Source organism: Theobroma cacao, chromosome 9 (assembly GCF_000208745.1).
Source record: "Theobroma cacao cultivar B97-61/B2 chromosome 9, Criollo_cocoa_genome_V2, whole genome shotgun sequence".
In the NCBI taxonomy this organism is placed as follows: domain Eukaryota; kingdom Viridiplantae; phylum Streptophyta; class Magnoliopsida; order Malvales; family Malvaceae; genus Theobroma; species Theobroma cacao.
The window spans coordinates 34,506,246-34,533,800 of NC_030858.1; the positions used below are offsets into that span (position 1 = coordinate 34,506,246).

Sequence of the window (27,555 nt, forward strand, 5' to 3'; positions counted from 1 at the left end):
ATAACCGATCAGATATCTGTAATAGACGAGTAATTAACGTGTCGAATATCAACACTACTTGTAAAACCAAGAAGAAGAAAGATAGCACATTTGTCATTGTATCAAAAGGGCCTTTCCATCTTGCTGTCATGCAACATGGAATTTAAAATTTATGCTTTCTGGTTGTTAGTCATCTTAACAACGAAATGTGTGCTCCTCAGCGCATTACTGTTAGCTATGGTTTTTGTTCTTTTTTTTCTTTTTCCTTTTTTGAAGTAATGGGTCAACTGATATATGATGGTATCTGAGTTACTAACAATTCAGGTGTGCTGCCATGATTACAACCAAGAGAAATTGAGTGAAGGAGGGCTCCTACCCTTTATGTAGACGCAGGGTTTCAATCTTTGGGTCCTCTATAGCTCGAGCTCAGACTTAATTATTATGAATGTAGGGTTTATGGTGACGCATAAGGATAAAAGGGTAACGATCATCAAAGAAGTTTACTTTTCAAACTCCACCTATATATTAATTTGATCACACTGACTGAATTCTGATGATCCATTGGTTTCTGTCAAACATGGGAGAAAGAGAGATAATAGAAAACTTACACCACACCATGTTTAGTAGGAAGGAAGGAAAAGATGGAAAGAATTTAAGTAGGTAATTTTTACTTCCTTTCCTCTTTTCCTCCTACACAGTGTTTAGCTCATGTATTCCACTACACTTCCTGCAAGTGCATGTTCTCTAGAAGATTATCAAGATTGAAGTACATGCTAAAGCTTTAACCAGTGACTGCAATTCATATATATGTTGTTGATTTGGGATACCTAGCTTGACGGTTTATTTAAGGAAGTATTGAAACACATAATCAAAGCCTATAATAAGCTGATATATACTACTATATGAGGAGGTGAATGTTATCCAATCTGAAGCAAGCAGCCTTAATTATTGGATTAATGATGCAGGAAGTTGGCTTTCTCAGCCTGACTTAATTAATTTGATGATGTAGTTATCGTTGTAATTGCTTGTCATGCAAGTGTGTTCCTACCCCAAAAATGAAACCAGCTTAATGAAGGAACGGTTCAGGTGGGAACCTAAAAGTTGGGGCAGTAAGTTCTTTTACTGGTAATCTCTTCTAGGCCAAACATTGAACTTGGATCTTAGTCTATTTGATGCCCCATCGACAGCGTGATTGATCCAAATTAAGTCATCTGTTTCCGAACATGAACTCTTGTTCCATCTCCTCATAAGAACTCAACTTTTCACTAGATTTTTCGGTTGATCCTCCATCAAAGAGACAGACTGATGATTTGTTCTTCATCTTCTTTATACCTAAAACGCAATCATCACATGATTGTTGGAGGTACATGACCAAAAACCCAAAACATTTGGGAAACCACCTTTTAAAGAAATTGCCGCCCATTCAAACCCCATAAAAACCAATATATTCTTGGCTTGATCATCCGTCAAAGTTCCATGATGATGGTTAAAACAACAAGACTTATCTACCAAACGAGTAAAAGCAAGAGAAACCCACACTTGAATTTACGTTTTAAATCTCCATCTAAAGCAACATTCGCCTTTCTTTTTCTTTTCTTTTCTTTTTTTTTTTTAATTTGCTGTTGTTGTTGTTGTTGTGGTTGTGGTGTTATCATTATTAGAAGATAATCAAAGTCCTTTTCATTGTAAAGTATCATTGCCTTCAAATGTAATGCATTTGGTCGAGCACCAATTAATCCATGACAAATTTTCTTGTGTTCCCCTTTAACCTTTGCCCACTCACATGTCCTTCACTTAATGTTCATCAACTTTTTGTTTATTATAATAAAATATAGCACCTTGAAAAGTGCAAGAAAAGGAGAATTTTACTGTCAAATGTAAAAAGTGGTTGATTTTGAAGTCATAGCACTAAAAAGAATCTAATGAGGCTGATTATAGCTAAGTTATTACAATTTTCATATAAAAAAATAATTAAAAGCACACACAGATGAATTTTTATATCACATGATCCAAAACATATTCTTAATTATTATTTAACACAAAATTAATTCTTTTTTTAGAGTATATAATGCATAGAGAAAAAAAAAAAGGTTATCAACATACTATATTCTAGGTTTCTACTGTTATATGTATAAACCACAGCTTTTAAAGGGCCTTTAAGGTTTAATGAATGGGTCAAGGACCATATGCCGATATGTATACCGAATATCATAAAAAAAAGGGGGCCTTTGGTCTTTGGTACCTCTTTATGTATCCAAAGACCCAAGGCCAAGTCCCAACTCAACTTATGTCCATTATTGCCATGGCCCTGGAATCAAAACTTCCTAAAATTTGCCATTAACTTCTTCTAACAACATATTAAGTTTCCGGTTTTTGTTTTTAATTGAAAGAAAAAGATTTCGATTTAACTTTTTAAGTAGAAGATTATATATCAATTAATGAATCAAATGTTCGAGTATAATCATTCATAAATTTTGAATTAAAAATATTTTTTCAAAATAATTTAAAAACATGACAAATTATTATTAAGACACTTAGTAAATTTTCATGTTTCTTTTGAATGAAAATTTTGATTTGTTATTTATTCAAAATAAAAAATAAAAAAAGAAGAAAATTTCTATTGGTGGACACGAGTATAACCCTTGACCTAAGTAGTCGGGGCAATTACCCTTATTACGCATAAATTGGATAAGAACACCGAATAATCATCTACCATAAATTAATTTAATTAGCAAAACGGTTTGTTTTGACGTAAATTATTATGAATTTAAAACTTTAATTCATGATTTGTTTTGATATTATCTCGATAAAAGGAAAAGTAATTTTCAATACATGGACTCTAATTAAAAAGTTGGAACAACTTATGTTTTTTTCCAAATTATTACTCACACGCAAAAAAGAAAATGGACAAAACGGAAACTTCATGCAAACAGTACAATAACATGATATATGGGTTTGAAATGAAAAGGTGGTAGGTACTGGTAGATAACAATTCAACTTTACATAAAAAAGTAAAAGAAAAAATTATAAAACCTCTGCAGAAGCTTTGACTATATCCATTGTTCAAAGGACAAGGAGTGAAGGAGTTTTGATTGATTTTGCATATTTTTGACGTGCTTTGTCTCTTAGCCTCTTAGGGGGACAATCATGCCTCTTCTGAATCAAAGTGCAATCACCGAACCAGACCCCATATTTGCTCTTACACTTCGGATTTCATGCACAATGTTGTCTTGTTTGTGTTTTTTTTTTTGGGTATAGTTGATTTGATGTGCAAATGGGAATACATTGATGGTCACAAAATTTTTCAATTTTCAGTATTTGGATTTTTTCCTTTTTTTTTTCTTCTTAATCACCATTACAATGCTAAGCTAAGCTTAAACTATTATCATCAAATTTGAATTAAGACTAAAGAAAAGCAAGAAAGCTACTATTGGTAGTAAAAGTTGTTCATGTCACAATTTCTTTCCAATGGGAGGCTTTGTTTAATGTTTTCTGTTTTCTTTTAGAACAGTAATAATATGAGTTACAATCAGAATTTTTGGTAGTTATAACACGAAGTATTTTTATTTTTCCGCCATTACAGAGGAAAAGAAACAGTAGAGCAGTAGTAGTCTAGTAGTAGAAGAAGGGAAACTTCTCGTGATTTGCATATCTAACTTTTCCTTTCCTTTCCCCCTCTCCCTCTCTTTCTCTCTCTCTTCATTCACTCAATGCACAATTTTCTCTTCTGTCCTTTCTCTTTCCCTCCTTTCTCCTAACCCTAATTATACCCCTTCTCTTTCCCTAGCTGCCCAAAATTTTCTTCCTTTCTCTCGTTTTCTTTTTTATTTGGTATCTTCAAAGCCAACTCTTTTTGAGGTTCTACGTATTTCCCAGTTTCATAGGTACCCTTTTGATCATGCTCTGTTTTTTTTTTTTAATTTATTAAAACTTTTCTGTTTGGGTTTTTTGAGTTGAACTGTTACCGTGCTTTACTTTTTGATTGAAATTCATCTGCCATGAAAATAATCTTTAATACTTTTAGATTTTTTTGCATCTGGGATTTTTGCTCTTGCTAGTTTTGAGGAGGTAAAAGTTATTTGATTCTGTAAAGTTATGCTTTTTGTTTTTTTTTTTTAGGTTCGAAAGCTTAAGTTTTTATGCTCCTTTTAGGTATGAAAAATTGTTGTTAGCACGTGGTGGTGGGTTGTGTTCATTAAGCCAAAAGCCTTGATGTGGGCGTGAGATTTTAGTTGGAACTCAAAGTTCAGAGTTTGTTCTCTTTTGGGCTATCAATAGAATTTAATTGTTGATATAAAGTCAGTTGTTGTATGGCTTTTAATGTATTCTACAAAATTGTCGGTAGTCTTATGCGTCTTTAATTTCAAAGAAGAACATGAACCTTGATAGAACTTATAACTTCATTTGTTTGATGAAGTTTAGTCATTTCCTTAATTGCTTTTAGTGCAAAAGGGAGTGAGTGTTGGATCATTCACGTCCTTTTTGAAATTGTGCAGGATTTTGAATGCTTTGTTTTGAAATTATAAACTGGGGTTTGACTGGCCATTCGAATTTGAGAACCAGTATGTTCCTAAATTATCTGGAGGGATATGTGGGGTTGTCGTATTGCTCAGTTTTACTCTATCTTCGAAATACTTCTTCAGAAATGGGTTAGAGTAACTTTGCAAAGCCATATCTGTCTTGTGTAGTCTTTGAGTTGAATCGCAGAAAAGATGGATTTTGTACCTAGTACTTCTGAAATTGTTGAATCCACTGATGAATTAGATGCTGAATTGAAAATGAGTGAGCATGCTAAGAACCACTGTATGCCAAAATCAGGAAATAAGTATTCTATAGAGGATGATATTAATCGTCTTTTTGAAGCAATCGACATTAGGACATCTTCTAGGGTTTCTGGTTTCTCAAGCGAAATTGGTAGAGATGCTTTGCGAAAGAGTGCCATGAAAAGACCAGTTAGAGTGGGTTCTTCTCAAGCTTCAGGGATTGGGATTTCTGAACCTGTGAGTTTGAAGCAAGCACTTAGAAGGTTGTGCATCTCTCAGGCATCAGAGATGGCTGCTATGAAGAAGCGGCAATCAAAGCCAGCGGGTTCTTCAGGGGTGTCAGAAGCAGGAACTATCAAAAGATTGTACAGGGCAGTAGTAGTTGAAGCAAATGGATCTGGTATTCCACTAAATGAAGGTAAAGGGAATGTAGTGGAAATCTCCCTTGTTCCTGAAAATATTACGTCCAATTCTTCTGACAAGATGCCTGAATCTTTGCCTGTGCCAAACAAGGAGGTTTTCAACCAAAATTCCAATCTTTTAGATAATGCAACAACAGAAAAGGCAATAATCACCAGATTACCGTCCCCAGATCAGATTGTTCCTTTGGTCACTGAGTCTGAAAGTGAAGTATCAAAGGCAGAACTCAAGAAACTAAATTCTATAGATTCTTCCTCTGTTAATCATGCTGCCGAGGAAGTGGAAATTGGTTCTTCCTCAATCCAGGTTTGCGTTGAAACTCCTGTGCCTGGTAAGGAGCCAAAGGGCAAGTTGCATGCTGAATCTTCTCTGTCTGTTTCTAGTGCTGCTGGCAGGGTGAAATCTGTTTGCGAAACTCCTCGTCTAATCAAGCCAGTGTTTAGGAACAAGAGCTTTATGAGAAAGAAAGCAAAGCACGAATCAACTCCTGCTGTCAGCAGTTCCAATTCCTGTAATGGTTGTGTCAGCAATGATCTTGGTCCTAGTACTAGTTATACAGATAGCCAAGCACAGAAACATGCTTCAGACAATGGAAGGAAAGAAAATATGAAAGTTTCTCCTGTTTCCAGCAGTACAAATCGCAGCATTGAAGTTAACTCAAGCATTGTGGGTACAAGTTCCAAATCAACTTTGAGTTCAAACTGTAATAACAAATCCAAAGCCATGTTGACCAAAGCTGATGACAGATCAAGATCAAGGGAAAAGGGTGAGTTTTCCCAGAGCTCGAAAAGTAGCATTGGGGAATATAGTAGTAGCACAACCACTAGTGAAGAAAGCAATGTTAGTGGATCTAGTCGGACTGGTAGCAGACCTCACATGTCAAAAGATTTGAGGTGGGAAGCTATTCGCACTGTTCAGAAGCAGCATGGAAGCTTGTTGAGTTTGAGGCACTTCAAGCTCCTCAAGAAGCTTGGTTGTGGGGACATTGGGACTGTTTATCTTGCTGAGCTAACTGGTACGAACTGCTTATTTGCTTTGAAGGTGATGGACAATGATTTTTTGTTGAGCCGCAAGAAGATGCCTAGGGCACAAACAGAAAAGGAGATAATGCAAATGCTGGATCATCCTTTTCTTCCTACGCTATATGCCTATTTTGCAACAGAAAAACTTTCTTGCTTGGTTATGGAGTATTGTCCAGGTGGAGATTTGCATGTGTTGCGACAGAAGCAACCTGGCAGGAGTTTCTCAGAACAAGCAGCAAGGTGAAATCTATCTCTTAATGATGTTCAGATATGCTTTTAGTTTTGGTGGACAATTTGTGGTGTTTATTGTTCCTTGTTTTTAATTTATCTATTTCTGATTCTGTACAACTAACAGGACATATGGGAAAGTATTAATTACACATTTGTTACTTGAATTATGGTCAAATTCTCGATTTGGTACTTAAAGTTTAGAATTTCATAATTAGGTACTCAAACTTTGCTTCCGTCCATCATTTTGCACACAAGACTAATACTGTTATTCAAATGGATGATGTGGCCAAAAGCAACCAATAAAAGGATGCTATGTGTCTCAAAATGCCACATCAACATGCCACATGTCATAATTATATTTGATGTTTTGAGCACATCACCATGAAACTAGTGGTTTTAAGTATCATGTGCAAACTGATGGATGGAAGCAAAGTTTTGTGAATTTCTAAATTTTAGATACCAAATTGAGATGTTGACTATAGTTCGGATATCAAATGTGTAATTAACCCTATGGGAAAATAGGTAAGAGAAAATACTGTTGTTGTTTTGTCTGAAATAGATCAATTCATCTTAGTTCTCATTCTTCTCGTCATTAGTTGTTTGTAATTTCAGCATAAATCTACCTTTCATGTTTAAGAAGTCACAACCTAAAAGGAGAAGGAAAAAATGCAAAAAATGATTGTCAGACTGCTTTGATATCTTAGGATGATTGTTAATTGGCAATTGCCATCATGAGAACTCATATACCTCAGGAAAGGAAAGAAATGTTCCACTCAAGTGAAAGCATTATACATTTAAAGTGATAGTAATTTATAGGGAGTACATCTTAATTATAATTCTCAACTTGAGATTCCTTTATATTGGTTTAATGTTTATGCAGAGCCATTTTCTTGTTTTCGATGTCCCTCAGAAGATCATGCAAGTTATGGAGCTTGAAGTCAAATTCATAACAATGGATATCTGAGGTTTTAAATATAATTAAATTGATCTCTGTGAGTATACTGGAATTAGATGTGAATGAACATTGTTATGGTCTTTTTAGGCCTTGCAATGGCCAAAATTAGGTTGGATGTGGTGGAAGATACAATATACTTTAATAGTTTTGATGCTGTGATCAGCACTGAGTTCAATAGAATTGTGTGCTTTGAGCAGGTGTTGAATTCCATTTGCTTTGTTCCTATGCCTTTGCTTTTTTTCTTTCTAATTGGACCTGATGCACAACTTCAATGCAAAGAGAGGACCAATTTGTCTATGTTAAGCTGTATAAAATTGAAGAATTTCTGGATGCTTTATTCATCCACAGTTTCTTATCAGCCGATTTCTCCGATGTCCTTAATTCATGCTTTCATATATGCAGGTTTTATGTTGCTGAAGTCCTTCTTGCATTGGAGTACCTACACATGCTTGGTGTTGTATATCGAGATCTAAAACCAGAAAATATCTTGGTTAGAGAAGATGGTCACATCATGCTTACAGATTTTGACTTGTCACTCAGATGTGCCGTTAATCCAGTGCTTCTTAAATCGGCTTCACCTGTTGCTGAGCCTGTAGAGAAGATGTCAAGTCCTTGCTCTGAATCTAGCTGTATTGAGCCTTTCTGCCTCAATCCATCCTTTCAAGTCCCATGCTTCACTCCCAGGCTTTTATCGCTTGCTTCCAAGTCAAGGAAGATAAAGTCTGACCTAGCTACTCAGATTAGCCCCATGCCACAGCTTGTAGTGGAGCCAACTAGTGCCCGGTCAAACTCATTTGTTGGAACGCATGAATACCTTGCTCCAGAAATCATCAAGGGTGAGGGTCATGGGAATGCTGTTGATTGGTGGACTTTTGGAATCTTTCTGTTTGAGCTTTTGTATGGTAAAACGCCCTTCAAGGGCTCAGGAAATGATGAAACACTATCCAATGTGGTGTCACATAGCCTCAGGTTTCCTAGTAGCCCTATAGTTAGTTTTCATGCAAGAGATCTGATCAGAGGGCTTTTAGTTAAGGAACCTGAGAATCGATTAGGATCAGTGAAAGGAGCTGCAGAGATCAAACAACATCCTTTTTTTGAAGGCTTAAATTGGGCTCTGATACGTTGTGCAACACCACCTGAGATGCCAAGGTTTTTTGAAACTGGTATCTGTGTGCCAACTGCAGCTTTGCAGAAAAAAGACAGCTCCAGGGGCGAAGAATTGCAAGGCACAGAAGACCATATGGAGTTTGATATGTTTTAGCTATAGCTTATCTGATGTGGGCAAAGGAAGATGTTTTGGTTCTCTTTTCAACAGTGAGGTTTCTGATCCTGTTGTAACTGATATATAATATATATAGCATATATAGTGTAAATGTAATTCAGAAAATTGGCGGCAAGTTATTATGATATAAATATACGGGTAGAGCTAGTTGAGTCTTGAGAAAGTGCAGCGGTATCTGGATTCTTGATTTTCATAGCATTCAAGCTTGAGCACCACTATATTGAAACTGAATGCTGTATGGAATACTTGCATATTCATAATTCATCGATTTAACAGGTTGTCTGTTGATTTACTTCAACCAAAGGTGTGAAAAGGTAATTCTCTTCATTTCTCCACAAGAAGGTATGACAGCCACATTGGCAATTGCATCAAACGGCATTTTTGTTTTCACTCTTTGTAAAAGTGATTTCCTTTTGGTAATGATAAACTGTTGAATAATTTATATGGTATTGAACTTCATGGAAAGAACAAATATTTCAACATTTTTATGGCACTTGCCCTGATCTTTACTAGCTTCTGTAGTTCGATTCTCTTTCAAAAATTAAAACCAAGCAAGCTCAAGCTGCCTGTCCAACCAGCTTTAAGACACTGTCTTAATGGTCTAGAGCAAATTCTTTCACTGGGGAAAATACATTCGAACACCTCCATGAACGTATGAACCCAACCCATGGCTGGAAGGCCAAATCCATTAAACCAATATCCATAATCTCTTTCTGTTTTTCATGTATCTATAATTCTATAACTTATTACTACTTTTCTTTTAGTTCGACACAGCCTCCAACTCTGTTAAAAGCCAATCCAGTTCCAACAAAAGGCCTATTGCTCCCAACTCCGCTACACTTGCAGAAGTTATGAGGCCATCTATGAGCAATACCACCACTAGACTATCATCATCCACAGTCCCTCTATATTTACAATTTTGCCACCACTCCCATTTGCTTTCTCCTAGAGCCTCATTTTTTATTCCGCTCTTTCCATCAACCAAATACCCATCTCTCCAAAACCCAAAATCCCCTGCATATCCCCACCAAGACCCCAGTATTTCTCCTGCTTTTGGGTCGCTGGTAAAAGCATCAATGGCCTCTTCAGAACCACCCACGGGGGCTGCCACTGAGACCAAACCTTTCTCTGTTCTGTTTGTTTGCTTGGGCAACATCTGCAGGAGTCCAGCTGCTGAAGGTGTCTTTAGAGATATTGTCAAAAAGAAAGGCCTTGACTCCAAGTTTAACATTGACTCTGCTGGCACCATTAATTACCATGAGGTATATGCACTTTAGATATGCAAATAAAAATGGTATTTTGGAGTGACTTTTTTAGATTATGTATGGAAAAATATCTGCCTGATTTGGTCATGATTTTGGTAATAGGTCAGTATTAGTAAAGATTGAAGCTTTCTGGGATAGCAAGGAATTTAAATGATAATGATAAATATTGATCTTTTCTAGGATTCCAAGCAATGTGAATAATAAAAATTATAGGCCTTTTTTCTTTTTAACTTTCTAATCTTTTGATTGTCAGCGGCCAATGGCTTTCACAGAGGGGAAAATGGGAATTTTTTTTAAAATTTAATTAATCACTTTGTTGTTTGTGAAGGGAAATTTGTCAGACCCAAGAATGAGGGCAGCCTCAAAAAGGCGTGGTATTGAGATAACATCTATTTCAAGGCCAATCCGGCCATCTGACTTTAGAGATTTTGATCTTATTCTTGCGATGGACAAGCAAAATAGAGGTACTAGTCATGGGTTGCCAGTTAATTTAGCTTTCCGGAAGTCTTATTAATTAAATTGAACTCGTTGGTGCTCTGTCACTTTTGATTGTCCAGCTTTAGGTAAATGTACTGAATAGTATTAAATATTGCACATTATTAGTTTTCTTTGTTTCATGCAGAGGATATATTGGAGGCTTTCAATAGATGGAAATTTAGAGACACACTTCCCGCTGATGCACATAAAAAGGTTGGTAGAATATTTAGGGTGAAGATTTGTCAATTGTGTGGTTTTTGACATTGAAGTTCATACTAATTATGCAGGTTCGACTGATGTGCTCTTATTGTAAGAAACATGATGAAACAGAAGTCCCAGATCCATACTATGGCGGACCGCAAGGTTTTGAGAAGGTAATGTATGAGGATTTTCATTTTTAAAGGTGGATTTCTAAACTGGACATAGGAATCAGTTAATAAGTTTTCCATTGCATAGTTTTGGAATCAGGGGAATGTTTCATGGACTTTGTTGAACCATGAGCTGTTTAGGTCAGAGGGCTTTGTTTTGGGCAGGGAGGGAGGGAGGAAGCATGTGGGTGTGGTGAGGTAGAAAAGGATGACAGGATAAGAAACAAGGGAGAACATGGGAAGTTCTGCACAAAACTTTCTTCTTATTCTTCTTCTGGAAGGAAGGGAGGGAGAGATAGAGAGAGCATGCAGATGTTTTGTGATTTTAAAAGAAGATGAGGAAGGAAGAATGGAAGATGTAAGGGAGGAAAGGGGAAGTTCTGTCTAAAAAAGTCTTCTCCCACTTCTTTTCTTTGTTTTATTTAATTTTGTTTGGCCTAGGTTTTGTTTGTTAATTCTACCTCCAGTATTGGGATGAATTTCCAAAAATTTTGGTTCTGGATTATTAAAGGAGAAACATTTTGTTCCCTCTTTTCCACCCACCCTTTTTATCTTCTCACTTGTCTTTCTTACTAAGCATGGCCTAAAATTTACAGCCATATACAAATATTCGTTTGGGTAATGGAAAATAGGCCAAAATTTTCCAACTCGTGTTCTTACAACTATTGGACCTTTGTGTTTTATAACCCAAAACCAACTTGGAAATTCAAATTCAATTAGCAAATGACAGTCAAACCCCAGGAGAGAGAAGCAGCATCTTATTGTGAGGTTGAAAGAAGCAAGGAGGAAGGTATAATAAATGAGGAACATGTGCAATGTCAATGCAAAATGCACCTTAAAAACAACGGGGCAAAAATATCTTCTCACACTTCTTTTTCGTTAGGTGTGAGTTTTGTGTTTTAATTACATTTTGTAATATTGGGTTATAATTTCCCAAATTTTTATCTGGGGCTAAGACATAAAGCCTTGAAAGTTTTAGAAACTACTAGATCCATTTAAAATTTTGGCCTAATTTTCATTACCCAAGGACTTTTTTATGGCTTAAAATTTAGGCTATGCTTGGTAGGAAAGAAAAGTGGAAAGATGCTAAGGAATGATGGAAAAGGGGGAAAATGTTATGTTGGGTAGGGAAGCTTATAGGGGAAATTGACATTCTCTTTGGGCTCACAAAACCAATATTTCCAAATTGAGAATATTAGGGGGAGAAACTGCGAGGAAGACCTGGTGCTGTAGTGGCAAGTTTTGAATATTGGTGGCGGTGGTAATAGTGATGGCATGGTATGGCAATGCTGAGGGTTGCAATGGTGGTGATTACAACTTTGTTCAATGCAAAGAGGAAAAGAGGTTAATGTGCCGGATCTATAAAAATTATGCCATCTCCTGGCATGCCCCACATAGTAATCTATTTGATAAGCAGGCAAACCTAATTTGTTATACTAAAAATGTCAACCAAAATGAGCATGCTGAATGCTGCATATGGGTCATTGTGTTTGAAAGATGTAGTAGCATTTGGTGCTTCAGTCTGATAAAATACAGTTGATTCATGGTTTTATCTTTTGAAGTTAGAAAGCTTCCTGCCTTTGTTCCTTTTTCTTTCTTGACATCCTTGAACTCTTGTATACATCAGGATGTGCTTTATGGCTTTTACTGACTTTCTGCTGCAGTAAGTATTAGTCTTTGTGCTACAGCCACCTTATTATGTTGCTTCTTTTGTTTAACACATTATTCTCTGTTCTCTGTTATCAAATATTCAATTATGTCCTTGAACTTCCTACACAATGTATTGGGCATTAATTTGCCTCATATGAGTTTTGACAATCTTCTGTACTGGAACAAGTACTAGTTTTCTGTGTGATATAACATTTTTAATATTGCCTTCATCCTGTCACCTAGTAATGTTACCTCCCTCTAGTTGTCTAACACATCTCTCTCTGGGTAAAGAAGACATGTTTCTCCAATCTGTGTAATCAACTCATTTTAACTCCCCTTGTTTTGGTGCATTCATCATTTTATGAAAACCAACCATTTATTTGAAAAAAAAAAGAATTTCCCCCTCTTTCCTATAATGCTGGAATACCAGTTAAAATGGGATATAGGTCTATGTACTCTAAAGTTCTTGATGAGCTCAAACAAAATTGGTTAGTGTATCTTTTAGTTACATTCCACTGAGCCTACCATGTTTTGATTTTGTTCAGCATGTTATGGCAATTGTGTTCTGCATATAAATTGGCATGGCAAAGCTAACGAGTTCTGTTACCATAGCAGGTTTTAGACTTACTTGAAGATGCGTGTGAATCATTACTGGACAACATCCTGGCAGAAAACAGTGACATTCGCGGTTCTTAACTTCTACTTAAAAGCTCCGGTTGATCCAGTCCAGGCCTTCATATTGCTGGGAAAATGTCAATATATACCCACAGTATCTATTATGTGGCTTGAAAAGGGACTTCCATCCGTTGCCAATACATGAAATTGGAGTTTGTATGTATATTATTACTGTGTTTGACCTGCCAAAATGTATGAATGAAAAGTAACATCCGAATTCGAGCCTTGAGGTAGAGATTGTTAAATAACAATGTCGGATTTCATGATTTACACAGATTTCTCACTGGTGGAAAGTCTTGTTCTTCCTTTAACCTGTATTGTTTTACAATTTTTAGATAAAAGCTCAAATCAATAATAGTTCTCAATGGAGATCTCCTTTAATGTGAAGATACAGATTGAAGATTTTAATGCTTGAACAGCCTCACACAGATCCACATACAGAAGTATGTTGCTGCTCCAGATTCCAGAGCAGATGGCCTAAAAAAGCAAAAAGGTAACATTCATTTGTTTTTGTTTATCCACAATATTCAAACAAGGAAAATAAGTGTTACCTTGCATATGTATAATTATACATGGATACCTGAAAACCAGAAAGTGGACAGGACATGCTTACAGCAACTACACTTGCCAAAACAGAACTATGTTACAATGTCTGTATAGTATAGAAATACAATGTATGAACTTAGTTACGTATGGAACAATCTCACTTTCAAAAGATTCAGAGAGCTGAATTCTCCATGGGAAACTTTAAAAGTATCATTCAAGCTCATATGAGGAAGGGCTGTTTGAATCCCTTTTGGCCACGTTTCTTCCTTGGGTTGGCACTGAGCATGCAAGAAAACGCATTTACTAGGTCCGCGTCCTCCTCATTTATAAGAATCTTTGCTGCACTAGGGTTAGCAAGGAGGAGCTTTGCCACAAGGTATCCAGCAATAGACCATGTTTGAAACAACCGCGACTGCTTTCCTATAAATCTTGCTCTTCTAGTGTCATAATATTCTGGCCACTTGTCTCTACATATGCGTCTCTCAGCAAGCATGACAGCTTTTTCAGCAACCTCTGGTCTATTCATCTTTATGCATGCCACAGTGAGCTGGAACAGCACCATAATTATGTTAATAACAAGAAACATAGTTCTAATCATCACTTTAATAAAGTCAAATTCAGATTGGAAGGGGAGGTCAATGAATCTGTTGCATACTACAACATACTGTATAGGTATATAAAATTTTCATAAATCAAGATGAAAGTACAGTAAAATATACAGCACTGTCAAGATAACAGTATAGTATAGACAACAATGGCATAAGATCATTCATTACTGCAGTAAATGAAATTTGGAAAGAATAAACTAACCTGCCACAACAAAGTTGGCCAAGAACCTCCATTATGGTATGACCAGGGACTGCAATTGAAAAATAATGTCAAGTATAGGTGGAAGAACTAGGAATGAGTTGCCATGGTAAATTACTTAAAAGTAAGAAAATCATAATCATATAGGAAAAGACAATACGTGTTCTTGGGATCACTGCCTGTGATAATTCGCCATTCCTGGCCCTCAAGAGCAGGATAACAAATTTTCAATGGCATATCTGCCACCAATTCTGACCATTTTGCTTCAACAAGATCCAATATGGCATGTGATTGATCAACTGTTGCAAGACTGCCTACAATAGACCATAAATTTCCCAGTGAAAAGAAACGGAAATCCATGTGAGCTGGCTGCAGATTTCCAATCAAATAACCTCCTCTGGCAGGCATAAATTCCACCAACCAGGGAGGGATCTGATCTGGGTAGATGTTGAACTTATTAACAGCATCAAATGAGTATTCCTCTGTCTTGTAACGGTAGATTTCATTAAGCTTTTTCATGTCAATCCAGTAATATTCTCTGATGTGAAACGATAATGCAACTAAACGATTGTTAAGGGCTCTTATAAGGTCAGCTGAACCATCCTCAGAAGCAAGCATCTCACGTGCACAGAGTAATGCCGAATAAAAAAGTGCCTGCAAGAACATATAATTTTTATGCAAAAGAGTGCCTTCATATCTCCGTGTAACAATGAACATGCCTACAATCACAAAGCTTCAGCTTCTGTAAGATAAAAGCATTGATAAACCCTAAAAACCTATCGAGTGTAGAAGAGTAAAGAAGTGTTTTCACTCTAAAAAAATGAAAACAGGAGAGGTGGAGGTTCACAGTTGAGAAAAGAACACAAATATCAATATATCATGTTTCCCGGATTATGTGCAAGTATAGAGAGGTTATACATTTACTCCTTGACAGTTTTGAAACTACAGAAAACATCATTCATTCCTCTAAAAAGCAACTCAATGAAAAATTCAAGTCAAACATGTAAAAGGAACTAAACCTGAATTTCCAAAGGATGGCCATGGATTCCCATGCGACGATCTATCATGCAAGAACCATCTGTCACTAATAAAGTTGGAAACATGTCAAAGCCATCAGCAAGACAGAGCTTTAAGATCATTTTGATCCCAGTTTGCACATCAACCCTCTCTTGCACTGAAAGATCTCCTGTGCATTTTCCATATGCTCGTAATAGTATAATCCACCATAATCCTGGAAGTGAAATCCAAAGTTGAACCATTAATCTCTAAGGTTAAATATGAATAAACGTACACCAAGATGTAACTCAGGAGATAGTTTACTGCAACATTCTCTTACCAGAATCAACTGGAGCAACACGCCCGATTGCTGCTTCACCAAAGTCAGGGTCTAAGACATCTTCAGTCACAGAATCATCACCATCACGTGGAACAGTGCGCACTTTGAAACTGGCAGGCATCAGTCCCTGACCAGGACTATGACAATCCATGGTTTTCTCCCAGCTCTGTCAATTTAACAAGTAAATCAGTGGAGATGTGACATTCATGCTTCAGACAAGTAATCCAACTGTAATGCTTAATCAGGGTAACAAGATCAGAAACATTATGTTACCTGCAACTGAAGTGTGTATAGAATGAAATTCCGAACAATATCATACTCTCCCTTCAAAAGAAAAGCTATCCCCGAAGGTATGAAATCACGGATAAAGACTTGATCATAGTTCAGAATGCTGGAGCTGCTTGTATCACTTGCAGCAATTGTTCCAATTGGATTACCACAATAGTAAACAACAGACTCCTTCAGCAGATCCCACGCTTCTTCCTCAATCGACTTCCTACTATCTATAACTGTTCCAACCCCATTTGTGTCACCATTGGCAAACCCTTCCTTATCAGATTTCAAGAGTTGGTTCAACTCAAACTCTTGAGCATTATTCACATTAGTCCTACCATTTATGGAAAGTGAAGTGGGCCTTCCATCATCCGCTGTTACTTCACTAATACTATCAGCCTTTTGGCATTTGCATCTCGAAAAACATGATCTTTTTGTTCTGTTCTTTCTATCAGTACTATAATAACCAACGCTCGAAAAAGCATAGCTCTTTATTCCATTTTGCGATGTTCCTAAACTATAATGGAATTCTACCAACCCTAAATTTCTTTGTTTTCCAAAATTTGCACCAGATTTAAATAAAAGCATAGGATCTAAATGTAGAAATGCTTCTGACACAGCCATCGGTCTTAAATTGTAAACTGAATTCAATTAATTTCTTCAACCAACTACCTTATTAACACAAAAAGAAAAGAAATTATGAACTAAAATGAATAATAATAGCAATACAAGTAATGATGGAAAAATTAAAGCATAGAATAATTTTCTTCGAGTAATAAAAAAATTATTTTCTTATAATGAAGTTAAAGAAAAGAATCAATCATTTTCCTTTCTATGATAGTGAAAATTGAAAATATAAAAAAATGAAAAATAAAGCAGGATTGTCTCAGTTCCTTGTGAAGCTAACGCAAGTGGTGAATTAAACTCACCTCTGCACCATCAAAGGATTTCTATCAGTTCATTTGAAGCAAAAGAAAGCACCATGTCCTGCTTTTTCTCGGGGAAAATGCAGGGTTTTGTATGAGGTTTGCTAGAATTTTCCAGGCATCCAAACAACGGTTTTTTACACGTCTGGCTTATGACACTATGCGTGGACGGAACGAGGAGAGAAGACAAATTACAACGCACCGTTTTGATCTGAAAGCGAATTAAATAAAACAAAACGGGGAGCATTGGATAATTTTTTTTTTCTCCAAAAGAGAATAAATAATTATGAGCAGTGGACGTGAGGTTTGCACGTGTGGGATAAGGTGGTGCGCCATTGTCGTGGCTTTTCAGCTGATTCATCACCTAGAAAGGGAAAGAAAACTATATCTGATGCTGACACAAACATGGAAATCACATCACCAAATAATTTCCAATATTTTAATTGTAAAAATACTTCTGTATTTACGTGTACAATACCATTTCATTAAGGAGAAGCTCGCCGGCCTCTGCCATGCATGGGGAAATACATATAAGATTATATTACAAGCTAAAAACCAAAGAAGCGCCTACAAGCTTCAAGGATCTTGTTTCTTTTCTTATCTGATTCTGCTTCAGCCTGGAGCATGACTGTGTTTTCTTCATCTCCAACTGGAACTGGATCATAGTGGTGATCCATCCTGCGATAAACTTGGTTCACCGAAGCTGAAGCTCTCATTGAAAAGGCTCTCCTCACAGCCGTCTCAACCGCTGATGAACTTTGTTTCTCCTCCTGATCAGCTCTCATTGAAAACGTTTTCCTCACCTTGCCATCTAGTTCACGGTTTTGTTTCTCTGCCCTGAACCCATCAAAACATGTTGATAAACCCGATGGGTTTCGCCTCAATACCACCCTGATAAGCTCTTCTTCCTCGTCTTGCTCCTCCCCCTCTTCACGTCCTTGATGAAGAAATGAATCATGGAGATGATCTAGATCAGTGCTTATGGTGTTGACACTGATCTGGATCCCTTGTTTTGTGTCTTGGAATTTGTAGTTTGGGACGGACGACATAGGTGTTTGAGGATGAAAACAAAAAAGAAATCAACCAACCTCGTTTTATCCATGGAACTCTTTCTTGTCTCTTCTGTCTTAGGCTTTATATAAAATGTTTTGCAAGAGATAACTGTTTCTCGATCAGTCACGATCAGAAAGAAAATGCAAATGGAAAACGTTATGGAGAAGTGATATTGAAATGCATTGATGAATCATGATTTCTAGAATTTCTATAGAAAGCGATCACCTGGGTTGTGCAAAAGATGGAAAACATGTTTGTGTCATATATGTTTAGAGGGATGTGCTAGGTCAACATATAAGTGCCTTTGAAAGTAAGCTTATTCCAGCAAAGAGCATCCAGTTCTAGAACAACTCCTGTCAATAACAGCTAGACTGCTGTATCTACTCCTTTACCTATATGAATGCAGGGATTCAAAATAATCTAAACTTTATGGATATATATTTTTCTTGTTGCCATCTAACATCATCCTTCACGTGTAAGAACAAGACACATCTCACTTAATGTACGATTCACATATCAAGATAATGGGCTCATCATGTATAGTACAAATAGGAAATCAGGTTTGCTCTATCATATCAAACTTTATGATAAGTAATCTATATTTGTTAAGATCAAATATTGTCAACAAGTCTCCCAACTTATATTTGGATATAGAGGATGTCCCAAGCTTATATCTATAATTTATTTTTATCATGGAGATATGATCAAGTACAGATATCTTAGGAGGATCCTCAAAGCAGTCTACTGAACCTATTTTAACTTCCTTTAGCTAGGCAATCTCTTAAAAGGGGTAAATACCCTGGATTTTGCAGGAGCCAACACCAGGACAAATCTACTGAACCTTAAATGGATTGATAGGTTTAATTGACCAATTCTATCCCTGTCAAAGGAGTTCCAGCGTGAAGTTGTAAGGCAACATCACCCACAACCTGCAATTAGCAAAATAAAAGAGGCCAATCATACTTAGAAATTCAAATAATACAACTAAGAGAACAAAAAATCCTTAACATAGATACAAGAATTCAAGCTTTTACTGGAATGTTTCAGCTCATAAACACAAGAATTTAAGCAGAAGGATCAAATATTCTAGGCTTAAGATAGACCGAATAGAAGAGAGTTTTTTTACAATGACAAATGAAATTCACTTTAGTTTCAAGCTCAACAACCTAAAAATTTTGATAAGATGCATACCTTAGCCATTGATCTAAAAGACTGTTCAGTAATGCCAGCAACATGAGGTGTGATCATAACATTCTTGAATTTCAAAATTGGATCATCAGGGTCAAATGGTTCTGTCCATGCAACATCAATTCCTAAGCCTCCCAAGTGTTCAGACTCAAGATGATGCACAACAGCCTCATAGTCTAGAAGACCACCTCGAGCAATGTTTATCAAAAGGGCACCCTGGAATCACACATCCAGCCAAGTAGCCAACAATGAGAGCAACTAATTCGATAGAAATTAAACAATGAAAATTTGTTGAAGAGATGCAACATGTTATGTGCTGTGAAAATAATGTAGTGCATTTGAACTGAACCTTTTTCATTGAAGATATGAAGTACTTGTTTACAACGCCAATCTGCAAGTTTGAAACGTCCGAATCGTTAGTGATTGGAGAATAAATTTTGTAGCAGATGTAGGTAAGAGCAGCCTTACTGTTTCTTTAGTCAAACTTAAGCAACAAACAACTATATCGGCATAGCTCGCTAACTCGTAAATATCTCCATGTCTGCCTTTCTTATCAACCAATTTATCAACGATCTCGTTTTGAGTTTTAGCTGCTGAAATATTTACTGAATGAAAATGCCTTCACAAATGCTGAGTTTCACTATTTAATTACTTAATGGATCCTCCATACCTTTTGGAACAGGAACTTGCAAATTTGTGGCCCAGCTCCTTTTTGTAGCAATAATTTTAACACCAAATGGTTTCAAGAGCTTTGCCAGAGCAATTCCAATATTTCCAAATCCCATTATAAAGACCTACACAAGCAGGGTATAATATGTAAAACATCAAACAAGATATGAAATGATGGAGATAAAGATTTGAAGCACGAGACCATCCACCTTAATGGTGAATGAATAGTTGTTAATGGAGTAACTTTTTTGAAAGAAGATAATAAGACTGCCTTGCCAAGAATTCATTGAAAACAAACATTTCAATCCTAGAAACAAAAGTCTAAATAAGGCTTAGGCTCTTAAGCACAAGTGTTTGAATAAACACGTTGAAATGTATTAATTCTCGTATCCACCTTTAACTGTTTTCTGCTTTTTTCGTATCCAAAATCTCAATGCAGTGAGGTAATAACACATGCACGGTTACCATAATTGATGTCCCCTTAACACCTTGCAATTTCTAAGCAAGGAAAAACATGCAAAAATAGGCACAGCAACAGGAAATTGATTGTGCTCTGTACTCAATATTCAATGTCTGATCACAGACGATATTCAATTTCATGCCTGAATCCAGGTCAAATTAAAGGCTGTCTGGTTGTCTTCCTTCACTACAAAACTAAGCAACTAGTTTGTGTCACTTGTTATGCCAGAATGGGGTAAAGCTTTTTATTTTCAATTCAACTTGGTATAATGGTATCAAAACTATAACCTTCAAGCATTCCCTCATCGACCATATTAGCAAAAGTCACCATGAAAAGCAAAAGAGAAATAAGAATGGACAGATCCAGTTTTCATGAAAATATTTAAATACAAGAATGTCAAAGAAGTACCGAGGCAGAGGAAAAAGAATAAAGTAGAGAAACTCACCGTTTTCCCCAAAAGTGTTTCCCCAAGAGGCTCTCCAAGCTTTTTCTGCTTTACAGAAATTTGCATCTCATTCTGCAAGAGCACCACAATCACTCTGGTCATCAACATTGGTTTGCTCAGTTGATAAAAATGTTTCAATATTGCGAAGTCTCTTATATTTCTATAACCTGATACAGCTTTCAAGTGCATGCTACAACTAAGACGACTGAAAGGATGGTGAACTGACCTCCCAATTAGCATGAAGTCAACTACTTTTCATGTTTAACTATAATCGTATTAACATATTAGACAAGTAAGGCAATTTTTTCAGTGACTAAAAATCAGATAAATAATTAAACCTGTTTCCGGAGAAGTCCCAAGATTAGATATATAGCCATTTCAGCACAAGATGCAGCATTTCCAGTTGCATCACCCGGAATTCTGGCGACTTTAATGCCAAGCCTTGTAGCAGCATCAACATCAACCCCTTCATGCAAACGTAGGAAAAAGGAAAAGTTTTATACCAGTACGTGTTGTGTGGACATTATAACTTATAAAGGAATAATTATTTAACACCTTCTAAGCCAACACCAAACTGCATTATTAGCTTCATCTGATTGGCACGAGATATAACATTTGAATCTAATCGCATGTTTAACACAACACAGAGATGGTAGTTCCCAATATGATCTGGAACATCCTTGAGGGCCACTTCATCAACCTACAACAAGTTAAATAGCTAGAGAAGCTCAATATTCAATACAGAAACTTCAACTCCACAGAAAGAAGAAAAAGAACTTGTTAGGTTGCGTATAACAACTTGCATTTGATTGCAGGATTTGGCATATGCTTGTTAGTATGTCTTTGGTTAATGATAATGCTTTAAAATTAATTTAGGTACGAATCTTTCTGCAAATAAGTGCATAAGATGAGAATTTGAGCAAATTGCCTGGATAAAAGGATACTTCTCCAAGTATTCTCTAGTATAATTCTGTGAAGCTGGAAAATGCGGTCCACAAAAGAGAACGCGGGTAATGGGTTTGTCATCCACCTTCGAAGACATATCTGTGCTGAAGGACCTCAAAATCAATATAAAATACCTCTACAACATGAGAAGATAAAGCTATTTAAAATATTACTATATGTAAAGGACATTACAATTCCATTATTACTCTAACAAGGAACATAAATAAAAGGAATGAGGAGTGCAGTGAGTCGCCAGTGACAAAGCTGGAGATCTCAGGGCTTGACCTGCGAGGAAGTGGAGACGTGAAACAAGTGAGTGTGAGAGAACATTTCATTTCCTGTTTTTTTCTACTAGCTCTGACTCCTCGAACCGGTTTGACCGGTTGCTTTCGCTTAAATTGTAGCAATTTAAACCAGCCAGTGTGCAGCACAGAAAATTTGGCACGTACCTAATGTCACAATCATGCCAAGGAGTTGAAAGCTCCACGAGATTAGGATTAACTTCATTCCCTTTAATTTTTTTATCTAACCATTATTACATATAATTTTTTATTTTCTCAAATCATAAATTTCCTATTCAATCAATACGATAAATATATTATTAAGCGAGAGTGTGAGAAAACATTTCATTTCTTGTTTTTTTCTACTAGCTCTGTCTCCTTGAACCAGTTTGACCAGTTGCTTTCGCTTGAATTGTAGCAATTAAAAGCAACCAATGTGCACCATAGAACATTTGGTACGTACCTAATGTCACAATCATGCTAAGGAGTTCTATTTTTCAGAGTTGAAAGCTCTACGAGATTAAGTTTAAGTTTCGTACCTAACACTTACAGGCGTTTGATACATGGAAAGTGCATCACTTTACAGAGATTTTAATTGGTGGGAAAGACTTTGTACCGTTTGGCATATGAAGTCGATGGGAATGTAACTTTACATAGGTATTAGATTGCAACCATGGGAGAGAAGATGATTTTCTTTTGGATTGGAGGGAATGTTACTTTGTCTTGACTGAGAGAGAGTAAAGTGTACCAAAATGACAGAAAGCCCCGCGAGCTGAACTCTCTGGGGAGGAGAGGGGGCGCCATTTGAATTTGGTGATGGGAGCAAGGAGGGAGGAGAGAGAAAAAGGAAGAAAAGAAGAAGAGCCCATCACCATAGTGCAAGGAGGAAGCAGAGAAAAAAAGAAAGAAAAGAAAAATATAGAAGAGCCCATCACCAGAAAGCAACAAGGTAGGAGAGAGAAAAAAAAAAAAAGAGGAGCCCATTGGAGAGGACGACGGGTGCAGGAAGAAATAAGAGAAAAAAAAATGAAAGAACGAAAAAGAAAGATAGTGGTGGATTGCGTGGTAATTTAATTAATTAATTAATATTTTATAAAATAATTTTAATTTATTTATTTATTTATTAAAAATAAATATTTAATAATTTTATTTTTTAATATTAAAATATTATGTTATTTTTTATATTATTATTTATTATTTTAAAAAATAAAGTTTAAAAAATTAAAAATTTACATTTAAAAAGAATATAGTGATTTAATTTTATATTTTCATATATAAAGATAATTTTGTAAATTGATCTTATATATCTAGTAAAATGCTTGTAAACCAAATAATATAATGTAATCACATTTTTTATAATAATATTTTTTCATATTATACTAAATGCTGCAAAGCTACAATCACATTCTTAATAAAATACCAAACACATCCTTAAATCAATGTAGATGGGACTGGCAAAGACCTTCCCTCTTTCAATAAAAGGGTTTAAACTTTACTATTAACTTCATTCTCTTTAATTTTTTTATCTAACCATTATTAAATATGATTTTTTATTTTCTAAAATCATAAATTTCTTATTCAATCAATACAATAACTATATTATTAATAGGTATAATATTTAAAAATTTTTCTGAAGTATTAAGAAAATTTTAAATAAATTTTTAAGAAAATTTTAAATAAATTTTTATATTTTTATTTTGAATCAAATAAATTTTTATAACTAATGATTAATTTAGTTATAATACCACTTGTCATTATATACTATAAGATACTGACATGATATATTATTATATTATGATTGATAATAACGTAACATATTAACATATCATAATTAATAATAACATAATATGTTAATGTGGTACGATAATATGTATGATGATAAGTTCATATGACATTTATTACTCTTCACTTAGTGACAAATAAATATAAAATGATAAGTAATAGTTTAATTAATAATAATTAGTTAACATTAGTAATAATGATTTGTTTGATTCAAAATAAAAATATAAAAAATTAATTAAATATATAAAAATAAAAACAAAAATTTATTTAAAAATTTTTAAATAATGTATAAACTTTTTTGAGTTTTATTTTTTTAAGATAAAAATCAGAAGAATTTTATTTAGTATCAAAAGGTACAAAATCTGATAAAAGAAAAGAGCAAAAAACAAAGCAACAAGACAGAGAGGAGAAGGAGAAGCAAAGAGATGAAAGCGCATCTCGCCAGCAAACGGAACAAGCATCAGTAGAATAAAAAATAAAAAAAATTCCCCGCAAGACGAACAAAGAAAGTAGGAGGCAGAATAACAAGAGGGCAAACCAGAACCAAGGAGGCAGAAGGCAGAGAGCAAAAGCCAGCAACCATGGACATGAATCAGTAGAGAAGGAAGTCCCAGGGGCAAAACATCAGGAGCAACAAAGAAGCAATCGCAGACCAGCAAAGCAGCAGAAACACAAAGAACAAGATAAAAAATGCATAGAGAACTTAGAGAGAAAGCAGGAGACAGAGCATTAGAGAAACAAAGGACAGAACCCAAACAGTTATGAGAGCAGAATGAGAGGTTGAGCACGTCTCACACCTTCTTTGGCAAGAGAATCAGCAAAGGAATTACCCGAACGAGGAGGAGAACAATCGACCAGACAACAACTCGAGATGTTAAAAGACCCAATCAGAAGAATAATGTGTCTCAAACTCCATGGAGCATCATCAGGACATTTGATTCATTCGACAACATTCATAGAATCAGATTCAATAATCAAATCAAAGGAATTAATCCAATAAGAAGCAGAAAAAAAAAAAGCTTCTTTAAAACCTTTATTGATTGATAAAGACATTTCAAAAATAAGTATAAAAATAAATTTAATTATTTTTAATCATATTTAATTATAATTTGATAAAATATTTTTGAAATTATTTTAAATAAATTAAACTATTTATTATAATTTATCTCAATTTGTACTTTCGATTTTTTCTCTCATTATCACACTCTCTCTAATTTTATCAATTTCTCTTTTTAACATTCGTCTACTATGTTTCTGATTTCTCTCTCACGTTTTTAAATTTCTTTTTCTTACGCTTACAAGACATCAAACGATGATTTTAATGTGCTTGGGTGAGTAGTTATTTGAAAATTTTAATTTTTAAGTATTTTGGATAAAACTAAAATGATAGAAATGATCACAAATATTTAAAATAACTTTTAATTGAATTAATTCGGAACCTAAATAGCAGTAAACTCAAAATTTTGAAATAAATAAACTTAAGTTTTCAAAGAAAATTTTTTTCGATTTTTAATCGAAATAGGTGTTTTAGATAAGAAAATTTATGTTTTGGTTTATGAACACATGTGAGAAACACTTTAATCGATGTCAAATTGTCAAAAAAATAAAAAAATAATAAGAGTCGAAAAGATTTAAAATTTTGGTTCATAAGTAATAATAACATTAAGCATTAAAGTGTAACAAAATGTTTTTGAATATGACGTGTAACAACAATATTTGTTTTCAATATGGCGTGTAACAACCTAACCATGACGTGTCATATGTTTTTATATATGATGTGTAACAACCTAACCATTACGTGTAACAATATAACCATGAGGTGTCACATGTTTTTATACATGATGTGTAACAATCTAATTATGACATGTAACAACTTAACCATGATATGTCACATGTTTTTCTACATGACGTATAACAACCTAATTATAGTGTTACATATTTTTATATATATCGTGTAACAACATAACTATGACGAGTAATTTCATTAAGGGTAATTTTATCCAACTTGATTAAAAATTATTAAAATTATAAAAAAAATTATTTTTAAAAATATCTGATCTACAAAAATTATTTTTATAAATACTCATATTAATAATATTTATTATAATATCAACTTCGCTTACTTTATTTTTTTCATATATATATAAAGCGAAAATGACGTAAATAACAGTCCTTTACTTCACAATGACAAACACAAATATGGGCCATTGATTTAAACGAGCGAACCGATCACGATTAGCATCGGTTTTGCTTAATTTCCTGTTCATTTGTATATTTCTTTTCTTTGTTAAAGTAATAAGGTAAATTAGATTAACAACAAAATCTGTACGATTTTTTGTTTTAGAACTTGTACGATCACACAAATTTTTTATTAATTAACTAACTAATACAAATTAATTAATAAACTAAATCATAATACTGGTGAAAAAATCTTATAACTTTTTTTTCCTGAAGTAAGTATTAAATTTAATTTAATTTTTAAGGTTTCCACGTAAATGAAAATTAACAAATAAGCATTTGAGAAGTGGACTTTATTTACCAAAGTTTGTAAGTACGGTTTAGCAACAATTAATTGTCACCCACAAACTGTTAGTGATTGATGAGTTTTAGATTAATTTTAAAATGACTGTGTAATTAGATGGGTGATTCATGATTTAAATTTTTTTATTAGAATCGATATTTTTAGATTAATCCACAATTTTAGGCACTTATCAATCCAAGTAGAACGTAAGATCAAGTTATAAATGAAATATTAACTCGTGATCATATGAAAACTATGTAAAATATAAGCTAAATATTTGTAAAATGCAACACTTTAACCCTTAAAAAAGGATATTTGTTTTAAAGATCTTTAACTGTTAAGTTAAAGACTTATTTCCTTAAAATATTTTATCCAATATAAACAATAAATGAATAAATAAAAAACTACTAATAATACTAAACAACTATTATAACACTAAATGAATAAATGAATCATAGTGTGAAGTGTACAAGGGATATATGAGTTTTCTTGTAGTATTTATGAATATGGCCACACTATTTGCATGTAATTTACATTTATAATAGTGAAATATTATTGGTTTAATTATCATTTAAAAAAAAAAACTGTAAAGTGGACCATGCTCGCCCCTGTTTGCAAGTATCGCTTACGGAAAAATAATCAAAGTAAATGAGATTTTATTTTTATTTTTTAAAAATTTTTTTGCCAACTGTCTGAAAGTATACATGTTGGATTCCTTTGGTCATTACTATGAACGACTATGATCATTTTGGTAGAACGCTTATGAATTTTTACTTAAAAGTTGGAATTGGGGTTAATAATTTTGAGGTGGTCCTATGAATTTAGAGGTCATCCTATACATATTTACTATTGAAATTGTTTAAAATGTTTATTATAGGTTTGATTGTGTTTGGGATCATTTATTTAATATTTAATGTTTTTGAAATGTGTGTTCATCTTTTTGGTTACGTATTTAATATTAAAATTTTTTAAATGTAATTATTGTTGTAGGTTTAATTGATTTTGCGTATTGTATATAAATAATTATCTATTTTGGAAGCCTATGGTTCAAACCTTTTGACAAATTTTGCAGGATTTATTTGCCTTTTCTTTGGTCTAATTAAGTACAATTGTAATTAAATGGCATATATCCTAAAAAAGCCCATATGCTATACTTATTATTTGATTAACCTCTTAAATTTTTATTGTATTCAAATAAATTTTAAAATTTTTATTTTAAATATTAATAAAATTTAT

At 34.5% G+C, this 27,555-nt stretch overlaps 4 protein-coding genes across 5 annotated transcripts; 2 read left to right on the forward strand and 2 right to left on the reverse strand.

The window, feature by feature from the left end:
• LOC18590367 (serine/threonine-protein kinase D6PKL1) lies at positions 3,540-8,878 on the forward strand. The gene is made up of 3 exons (XM_018127257.1): positions 3,540-3,863; positions 4,476-6,424; positions 7,773-8,878. Exons 2-3 carry the CDS (start codon positions 4,692-4,694, stop codon positions 8,629-8,631), a joined length of 2,592 nt encoding a protein of 863 aa, XP_017982746.1. The 5' UTR covers positions 3,540-3,863; positions 4,476-4,691; the 3' UTR covers positions 8,632-8,878.
• LOC18590368 (putative low molecular weight protein-tyrosine-phosphatase slr0328) lies at positions 9,401-13,452 on the forward strand. Its single transcript, XM_007015830.2, has 5 exons — positions 9,401-9,914; positions 10,246-10,381; positions 10,540-10,607; positions 10,682-10,768; positions 13,028-13,452. The coding sequence occupies exons 1-5, from the start codon at positions 9,504-9,506 to the stop codon at positions 13,106-13,108; spliced, it is 783 nt and encodes a 260-aa protein (XP_007015892.2). The 5' UTR covers positions 9,401-9,503; the 3' UTR covers positions 13,109-13,452.
• On the reverse strand, positions 13,534-17,157 carry LOC18590369 (alkaline/neutral invertase E, chloroplastic). Of its 2 annotated transcripts, none has more exons than XM_018127258.1 (7): positions 16,979-17,157; positions 16,050-16,721; positions 15,777-15,942; positions 15,460-15,671; positions 14,601-15,094; positions 14,444-14,492; positions 13,534-14,180 (listed from the first exon to the last, which is right to left on the reverse strand). In XM_018127258.1, the coding sequence occupies exons 2-7, from the start codon at positions 16,671-16,673 to the stop codon at positions 13,854-13,856; spliced, it is 1,872 nt and encodes a 623-aa protein (XP_017982747.1). In that variant the 5' UTR covers positions 16,674-16,721; positions 16,979-17,157; the 3' UTR covers positions 13,534-13,853. The 2 variants fall into 2 exon arrangements, with proteins under 2 accessions (XP_017982747.1, XP_007015893.1); XM_007015831.2 differs by having other exon boundaries at positions 16,050-16,717; positions 16,979-17,151.
• On the reverse strand, positions 18,497-24,729 carry LOC18590371 (hydroxypyruvate reductase). Its single transcript, XM_018128132.1, has 10 exons — positions 24,596-24,729; positions 21,719-21,834; positions 21,346-21,490; positions 21,129-21,256; positions 20,791-20,862; positions 19,887-20,010; positions 19,685-19,809; positions 19,566-19,607; positions 19,220-19,432; positions 18,497-18,957 (listed from the first exon to the last, which is right to left on the reverse strand). Exons 2-10 carry the CDS (start codon positions 21,830-21,832, stop codon positions 18,889-18,891), a joined length of 1,032 nt encoding a protein of 343 aa, XP_017983621.1. The 5' UTR covers positions 21,833-21,834; positions 24,596-24,729; the 3' UTR covers positions 18,497-18,888.

What these genes read in the sequence shown, in the direction of transcription:
- LOC18590367 (XM_018127257.1), top strand. Translation starts at nt 4,692, where the DNA reads ATGGATTTTGTACCTAGTACTTCTGAAATTGTTGAATCCACTGATGAA. An exon ending in TTCTCAGAACAAGCAGCAAG is followed by an intron (nt 6,425 to 7,772) that starts GTGAAATCTATC and finishes TCATATATGCAG; the next exon opens with GTTTTATGTTGCTGAAGTCC.
- LOC18590368 (XM_007015830.2), top strand. Translation starts at nt 9,504, where the DNA reads ATGAGGCCATCTATGAGCAATACCACCACTAGACTATCATCATCCACA. An exon ending in CCGCTGATGCACATAAAAAG is followed by an intron (nt 10,608 to 10,681) that starts GTTGGTAGAATA and finishes CTAATTATGCAG; the next exon opens with GTTCGACTGATGTGCTCTTA. An exon ending in GACCGCAAGGTTTTGAGAAG is followed by an intron (nt 10,769 to 13,027) that starts GTAATGTATGAG and finishes TTACCATAGCAG; the next exon opens with GTTTTAGACTTACTTGAAGA.
- LOC18590369 (XM_018127258.1), bottom strand. Translation starts at nt 16,673, where the DNA reads ATGGCTGTGTCAGAAGCATTTCTACATTTAGATCCTATGCTTTTATTT. An exon ending in TGTTGCTCCAGTTGATTCTG is followed by an intron (nt 15,672 to 15,776) that starts GTAAGAGAATGT and finishes TTTCACTTCCAG; the next exon opens with GATTATGGTGGATTATACTA. An exon ending in GGCCAACTTTGTTGTGGCAG is followed by an intron (nt 14,181 to 14,443) that starts GTTAGTTTATTC and finishes GTGCTGTTCCAG; the next exon opens with CTCACTGTGGCATGCATAAA.
- LOC18590371 (XM_018128132.1), bottom strand. Translation starts at nt 21,832, where the DNA reads ATGTCTTCGAAGGTGGATGACAAACCCATTACCCGCGTTCTCTTTTGT. An exon ending in AGAAGTATCCTTTTATCCAG is followed by an intron (nt 21,491 to 21,718) that starts GCAATTTGCTCA and finishes AACTTGTTGTAG; the next exon opens with GTTGATGAAGTGGCCCTCAA. An exon ending in TAAGTTTGACTAAAGAAACA is followed by an intron (nt 19,608 to 19,684) that starts GTAAGGCTGCTC and finishes TCAAACTTGCAG; the next exon opens with ATTGGCGTTGTAAACAAGTA.